Here is an 8,686-nt window from a genome sequence, read left to right as displayed (position 1 = left end):
TGTGTGTGTCTGTGTGTCTGTGTGTGTGTGTGTGTCTCTCTCTGTGTGTGTGTGTGTGTGTGTGTGTGTGTGTGTCTCTCTGTGTGTGTGTGTGTGTGTGTGTGTGTGTGTGTGTGTGTGTGTGTGTGTGTGTGTGTGCGTGTGCAGGAATCCTGCTGCCGCTGTGTGAATCCGGCACATGTACTCTGAGAGAAGCCATCATCATCGGCAGCATCATCACCAGATGCTCCATCCCTGTGCTGCACTCCAGGTGAACAAAACCTTCTCCGAGAGACTGATTCAAAATCAAGAGCTCGAACAAAGTCGTAGCATTGCGTAATATTTTAATTACCATAAAGTCGTAGGAAAACAAGACTGAAGTTGTAATATTTTAAGAATAAATTTAAAATTACAGAATTGTGAAATTATACAAATATTTTAATAAATTAAAAATTATGAGAAAAAGTTGGATCAATATGAGATTAAATTTATAAATAATTTAGAGCATAAATAAAAAATTACGGAAATAAAGTCATAGCAATGAGAGAATTGTCTTCTATGAGATTAAACTTGTAATGTTTTGAGATGAAAGTTTTGACTTTATCCTCAAAATATTACGACTTCAATCTCACGATGATACGACTTTATTCTCGTAATTGTAGTTTTTGCGTGCTACTAATCCGCCGTTATACGTTGCAGCGCCGCCATGCTGAAAATCGCAGAGATGGAGTACAACGGAGCCAACAGTATTTTCCTGCGGCTGCTGCTGGATAAGAAGTACGCGCTGCCCTTCCGCGTGCTGGACGCTCTGCTCGCACACTTCCTGACGTTCCGTGCGGACAGACGGACGCTGCCGGTGCTGTGGCACCAGAGCCTGCTGACGCTAGTGCAGCGCTACAAAGCTGACCTGTCCTCCGAACAGAAGGAGGCGCTGCTGGAGCTGCTGAAGTGCCAGACGCATGCGCAGATATCGACCGAGATCCGGCGTGAGCTGCAGAGCGCTGAGTCACGCGACCTGGAGGACGCTACGCCCGCCATGAGCTTCCCCTGAGCCGCGGACTCTCATCAGAACGCCATCAGATTGTGTTGCAGTGTATTTCACCGTTTTTGCAGTAATGCAATGTTCATATTTTCGGACTAAACTTGGTTAAAACTTGAGTTACGAGGTAATAAAATCATGTTATATAAAGTTCAGAACGGTTTGGTTTTATTCAAGCGCTCGTGTTAGTTTAAAGGGGTCATATTATGCTGCTAAAAAGAACATTATGTTGTGTATTTGGTGTAAAAAAAATATTTGGGTTGAAGTGTTCTGGAACAGTGTTGTAAATACAACTTAACACTGATTTCTAGTCGTGTCCTCTTTTGGAAGACCAAACAAAGTAGTTTCGCTTTCACAACGAGACACACAGCGTCTTCACGACATGGCGGCAGCAACAATACTACAGCGAGAATAAAAGTTACGCCTTCTTTCTCTGCGTGAACATTTGGGCGGCGTTATGCAAATCTTCCCACATAGTGAGGTAGATATGTGGGGGCGTGTTAGAACGAGGCGTTTTAGGGGGGCGTGGCAGAGTCTTAACTTTGATAAAGAATATCTCTTTGGTTTTGAGACTTTAGTCTTTGCAGCTTCAGGAATCTTATCTATTCACAATCAGCTCGTAACACTCCAAAGAGAAAGAAGAACTTGAAATCGCATCATATGACCGCTTTAAACCTCGTCATGAAATGTTGCGGTTTTCAATTAATTTTACTTCCATGATGAGTGAAATGGGATATTTAATGAGAAAAATGTATATAATCTTGGTTTTATTAATGAAGAATTGATTAGATGGAGAAAGAAACTATTTTTCTTAAAGATGACGAAAATAATGTCTTTTACATCTGATGTGATTTTCTCACAATGATGGTTTTTTTTGGTTTTTGCCTTAGAAAAATAAATCTCACATTTCGGATTTTCTCGCAATTCTGAGAAAACGGTCATAATTGCTAAACACAAACTCAAATTAGATTTAAAAAAAAAAAATCAGAATTCAGATTTTTTTTTCACAATTCAAAAGTTTCATGTCTCGTAATTCTGACTTATTTTCTTATAGTTCAGAGTTTACATTCCACAATTGTTTATTTTTCCCAGTACGGAATAAAAAATAAAGGTAATTGTAAAAAAGTCAGACTTTTTTCTTCCAATTGTGAGTTTATATATGACAATTCTGACTTTTTCCGCAGAATTGCGAGCTCTTATATCTTGCCATTTTGATTATAAGTCAGATATAAATTCAGAATCGCAAGAAAACAAGTCAGAATTGTGAGAAGTCACAAATATATATATATTTTTTTCTTGGCTGAATTCATAAGACTGGGAACTTGTATTAATCAGTGGTGGAGGTAACGAATTACAACTACTCACGTTACTGTTTTTTCGGGTACTTTTTTGAGTATATTTTTAAAGCTGTACTTTAACTTGTACTTGAGTACAAATTAAGCAAAATCTACTTCGTTACTTTTAAATCATAGTTCGTTACTGAGTACGCCCACAATTTGAATTGATATTCAAACCTTTGACGGCACTTCAGTAGCCAATAAAAATGAGTGTATCGATCCAAAGTATCGATATATCGATACTGACGCAAGTATCAAAAGTATCGATACTCAAACAAAAAGTATCGATACTAAGGTGTTTTATTTACCAGTGATTTTGTTAATTTAACAACAACAAAAAATCGTACAATATGCACTGAATTGGATGAATAGCCTTTGTTAGAGTAATTGTGTAGGACAGAACTATTTTCCAGCTCATCTAAACACGCAAATGTTGCAAGACAGAACTAATTACTCTCAGAGAGCGTTCACTCACTGCTGACGCTGCGTTTCCCAAAAGCATCATAAGAAAGCATTAAAGCTTTTGGGAACGGCAGCCCTGAACAATGCTTATCAGAGGACAGAAGGACAGAGTTATTCACAAATCATACACTGTCAGAATAAAAAGGTTGCATTTTATGCATGCATTTCATAATTTAAAAGTTTAGTTCAGAAGTATCGAATCGGTATCGATATCGACGATCCTGCCTTGAAAAATATCGGTATCGTATCGAAAACAAAATAAGTGGTATCGCCCGCTAGTAAACGGACCAATAACAGCCCTGATATCTGAAGCGGGAAAAGCCGCCGCTTTACCAACTCCAAGCTGCGTCTCTCTCCTCTGAGTGAGTTTGACACGCATCCGTCTCCTGTCGATTACAGTCTGAATGTCTGCGCGGGATTGCAGGTATTCCACATAATTGTAATGATTCCCGAGCAAATGTGGCGAGCGCTTTATTGTAACATGAGAACACAGTCATGTAATCACAGAGAACTGGATGCCAGCTCTCAAATAAGCCTAACTTATACAAATGAGCTGCCTGCCGATATTGCTTGTGTGCAATCGCGATCTCTCCGTGCTTTTAAAGTAGAAATTATTTCTCTTTGCTCCTGGATTAAACTTTGTCAGAATAGATCCACGCCTGGCCGATGAAAATTCTACTGGAAATTGGGATATTTGTATGATTTGTACATATACATATCCTAGTCTACCTAACTGCATCACTACATTGTACAGACATTAGGGTCAAAGCCATCTGATGTTCCATTTATCTCAATACATAGGCCTAACATATATGGCTCTTAATGAGCATGAACTCATGCGTCATGCTCCCGGAGCTGCTTCTGTGTACAACAGCGAGCGCAAGCTACATTAAAGTGATTATTACGTTTTGAATATGGATATTTTTCTTACTAAAATGCATGGATTCGCTACAGGAGGCCTTTGTTCAGCCCCCGGAGCCGTGTGAGACACTTTTTATGGATGGGCGCTTTTTATTTAACTTCTTTTGGACTGATGCATGCAACACCCGCTGAGTGGCATTAAACAGGTTGAAAGATCAAAGACAATGTTTAATATAACTCCGACTGGATTCGTCTGAAAGCAGAAAGTCATATACACCTAGGATGACTTGAGGGTGAGTAATTCATGGGCTAATTTTCATTTTTGGGTGAACTAACCCTTTAAATCACTGCTTATAAAAATTCAGTGTAGTCATATTTCGCATAGCTCAACAAAATTGAGGTCATTTGTTTTATAATTTTATTACTGACTGTGTACTTGTCTTTTTTTGAAATTCAATTCAGTTTGAAATCAAGCTTCCTTGTGCTGTACGCTTTTGCAACAAAGTTACCCTATTTTAAAGACACAAATATGAGATTGAGATTTATATGCATGTAAATAAAAGCCTATATTAAAATCGATTCATCATATAAAGCGAATGTGTCTTTTTAGAAGACTTGGATTAAACAAATTTCAAAGCTTGAAATAATGATTGCCTTGAAAAAAATAGATGTACAATTTTTTTTTTTAAATATTAAAATATCTATATGGCAGTATACAGTATGTGGTAGTTTTGCCAATGGTATTAAAAATGATTAGTTGCTTCGGAAGAATCCTCTTGTTAAGTCATGACGTAAGAACTGCTGTTACCGGGTCCATGCCTCTACTCATTTCACTTGAGAATACTATCGCAACAGCCATTTATGAGCATTATTTAATTAATATGACATATTTAAGCTAAGCATTTAAAAATCTGCTGTGCACACTACAGTCTTCGTGCTCACAGTTTCTCAGACACTAATATTTGAGCTGAATCACTGTCAGGCCACTGAAAAGCGAGGTGTGCTCTGATTGGACAGCTATCCAGTGCGTTGTGATTGGCCGAATACCTCAAGCGTGTGACGGAAATGTTACGCCCCTCACCATACTGTGCTGCCCTGTCCGGCCGGAGCGACGAGACAAACACATTAAAACCCATTATAAACCAGGCATTTGTTGCATCCAGTGGGGACATAATTACTGATTATAATGACTTATACTGTCTTTTTACACGTTGTGTTGCATCGCGCCGCGTAAACATAAAACCCTGTCTGCATTTGTGATCGGAGAAATGACAAACAACTAGTGCTACTCTACACTGCTCAAAACTCACGTTTGAATCGTCAGTGGCAAATCCTTTAAATATAAAACCGTACTTACAGTCTGTGAGTCAGAACAGCCGGCATTGTAGTCTACTCTCCCAGGATCAGGACACAGTCCTCCATAAAATGCGCTGCACACATCTGAATATTTGGGTTGAAGTGTTCTGGAACAGTGTTGTAAATACAACTTAACACTGATTTCTAGTCGTGTCCTCTTTTGGAAGACCAAACAAAGTAGTTTCGCTTTCACAACGAGACACACAGCGTCTTCACGACATGGCGGCAGCAACAATACTACAGCGAGAATAAAAGTTACGCCTTCTTTCTCTGCGTGAACATTTGGGCGGCGTTATGCAAATCTTCCCACATAGTGAGGTAGATATGTGGGGGCGTGTTAGAACGAGGCGTTTTAGGGGGGCGTGGCAGAGTCTTAACTTTGATAAAGAATATCTCTTTGGTTTTGAGACTTTAGTCTTTGCAGCTTCAGGAATCTTATCTATTCACAATCAGCTCGTAACACTCCAAAGAGAAAGAAGAACTTGAAATCGCATCATATGACCGCTTTAAACCTCGTCATGAAATGTTGCGGTTTTCAATTAATTTTACTTCCATGATGAGTGAAATGGGATATTTAATGAGAAAAATGTATATAATCTTGGTTTTATTAATGAAGAATTGATTAGATGGAGAAAGAAACTATTTTTCTTAAAGATGACGAAAATAATGTCTTTTACATCTGATGTGATTTTCTCACAATGATGGTTTTTTTTGGTTTTTGCCTTAGAAAAATAAATCTCACATTTCGGATTTTCTCGCAATTCTGAGAAAACGGTCATAATTGCTAAACACAAACTCAAATTAGATTTAAAAAAAAAAAATCAGAATTCAGATTTTTTTTTCACAATTCAAAAGTTTCATGTCTCGTAATTCTGACTTATTTTCTTATAGTTCAGAGTTTACATTCCACAATTGTTTATTTTTCCCAGTACGGAATAAAAAATAAAGGTAATTGTAAAAAAGTCAGACTTTTTTCTTCCAATTGTGAGTTTATATATGACAATTCTGACTTTTTCCGCAGAATTGCGAGCTCTTATATCTTGCCATTTTGATTATAAGTCAGATATAAATTCAGAATCGCAAGAAAACAAGTCAGAATTGTGAGAAGTCACAAATATATATATATTTTTTTCTTGGCTGAATTCATAAGACTGGGAACTTGTATTAATCAGTGGTGGAGGTAACGAATTACAACTACTCACGTTACTGTTTTTTCGGGTACTTTTTTGAGTATATTTTTAAAGCTGTACTTTAACTTGTACTTGAGTACAAATTAAGCAAAATCTACTTCGTTACTTTTAAATCATAGTTCGTTACTGAGTACGCCCACAATTTGAATTGATATTCAAACCTTTGACGGCACTTCAGTAGCCAATAAAAATGAGTGTATCGATCCAAAGTATCGATATATCGATACTGACGCAAGTATCAAAAGTATCGATACTCAAACAAAAAGTATCGATACTAAGGTGTTTTATTTACCAGTGATTTTGTTAATTTAACAACAACAAAAAATCGTACAATATGCACTGAATTGGATGAATAGCCTTTGTTAGAGTAATTGTGTAGGAGATAACTATTTTCCAGCTCATCTAAACACGCAAATGTTGCAAGACAGAACTAATTACTCTCAGAGAGCGTTCACTCACTGCTGACGCTGCGTTTCCCAAAAGCATCATAAGAAAGCATTAAAGCTTTTGGGAACGGCAGCCCTGAACAATGCTTATCAGAGGACAGAAGGACAGAGTTATTCACAAATCATACACTGTCAGAATAAAAAGGTTGCATTTTATGCATGCATTTCATAATTTAAAAGTTTAGTTCAGAAGTATCGAATCGGTATCGATATCGACGATCCTGCCTTGAAAAATATCGGTATCGTATCGAAAACAAAATAAGTGGTATCGCCCGCTAGTAAACGGACCAATAACAGCCCTGATATCTGAAGCGGGAAAAGCCGCCGCTTTACCAACTCCAAGCTGCGTCTCTCTCCTCTGAGTGAGTTTGACACGCATCCGTCTCCTGTCGATTACAGTCTGAATGTCTGCGCGGGATTGCAGGTATTCCACATAATTGTAATGATTCCCGAGCAAATGTGGCGAGCGCTTTATTGTAACATGAGAACACAGTCATGTAATCACAGAGAACTGGATGCCAGCTCTCAAATAAGCCTAACTTATACAAATGAGCTGCCTGCCGATATTGCTTGTGTGCAATCGCGATCTCTCCGTGCTTTTAAAGTAGAAATTATTTCTCTTTGCTCCTGGATTAAACTTTGTCAGAATAGATCCACGCCTGGCCGATGAAAATTCTACTGGAAATTGGGATATTTGTATGATTTGTACATATACATATCCTAGTCTACCTAACTGCATCACTACATTGTACAGACATTAGGGTCAAAGCCATCTGATGTTCCATTTATCTCAATACATAGGCCTAACATATATGGCTCTTAATGAGCATGAACTCATGCGTCATGCTCCCGGAGCTGCTTCTGTGTACAACAGCGAGCGCAAGCTACATTAAAGTGATTATTACGTTTTGAATATGGATATTTTTCTTACTAAAATGCATGGATTCGCTACAGGAGGCCTTTGTTCAGCCCCCGGAGCCGTGTGAGACACTTTTTATGGATGGGCGCTTTTTATTTAACTTCTTTTGGACTGATGCATGCAACACCCGCTGAGTGGCATTAAACAGGTTGAAAGATCAAAGACAATGTTTAATATAACTCCGACTGGATTCGTCTGAAAGCAGAAAGTCATATACACCTAGGATGACTTGAGGGTGAGTAATTCATGGGCTAATTTTCATTTTTGGGTGAACTAACCCTTTAAATCACTGCTTATAAAAATTCAGTGTAGTCATATTTCGCATAGCTCAACAAAATTGAGGTCATTTGTTTTATAATTTTATTACTGACTGTGTACTTGTCTTTTTTTGAAATTCAATTCAGTTTGAAATCAAGCTTCCTTGTGCTGTACGCTTTTGCAACAAAGTTACCCTATTTTAAAGACACAAATATGAGATTGAGATTTATATGCATGTAAATAAAAGCCTATATTAAAATCGATTCATCATATAAAGCGAATGTGTCTTTTTAGAAGACTTGGATTAAACAAATTTCAAAGCTTGAAATAATGATTGCCTTGAAAAAAATAGATGTACAATTTTTTTTTTTAAATATTAAAATATCTATATGGCAGTATACAGTATGTGGTAGTTTTGCCAATGGTATTAAAAATGATTAGTTGCTTCGGAAGAATCCTCTTGTTAAGTCATGACGTAAGAACTGCTGTTACCGGGTCCATGCCTCTACTCATTTCACTTGAGAATACTATCGCAACAGCCATTTATGAGCATTATTTAATTAATATGACATATTTAAGCTAAGCATTTAAAAATCTGCTGTGCACACTACAGTCTTCGTGCTCACAGTTTCTCAGACACTAATATTTGAGCTGAATCACTGTCAGGCCATCTAGGATTTCAGTATGGAGATTAAGGTTAGGGTTGTGCAAAAAATCGAATGCGTTTATCATGCGCATCTCGTCAGTAAAGCCGGTTCTGTGATTAGTAGTAAATCTCCAGCACGTGCTTTCAGATGGAGCAGCGTTTATTACACAGAGCCGTAGTTCACTGACAAGCT

The 8,686-nt window shown here is 37.7% G+C and overlaps 1 protein-coding gene across 1 annotated transcript in view; it reads left to right on the top strand.

Annotated features, from left to right (window-relative positions):
* LOC107569751 (bystin-like) overlaps positions 1 to 1,155 on the top strand; it is a 3,857-nt gene extending 2,702 nt beyond the window's left edge. Inside the window, exons 6-7 of the mRNA XM_016255905.1 lie at positions 148 to 250; positions 679 to 1,155. Coding sequence (XP_016111391.1) covers positions 148 to 250; positions 679 to 1,030 — 455 coding nt within the window. The 3' untranslated portion in view covers positions 1,031 to 1,155. The remainder of the gene's footprint in view (positions 1 to 147; positions 251 to 678) is intronic.
* The last annotated feature ends 7,531 nt before the right edge of the window (positions 1,156 to 8,686 follow it).

Source organism: Sinocyclocheilus grahami, unplaced genomic scaffold (assembly GCF_001515645.1).
Source record: "Sinocyclocheilus grahami isolate Dianchi unplaced genomic scaffold, SAMN03320097.WGS_v1.1 scaffold1378.1, whole genome shotgun sequence".
NCBI lineage: Eukaryota > Metazoa > Chordata > Actinopteri > Cypriniformes > Cyprinidae > Sinocyclocheilus > Sinocyclocheilus grahami.
This window is presented reverse-complemented; position numbering and strand designations above follow the sequence as displayed.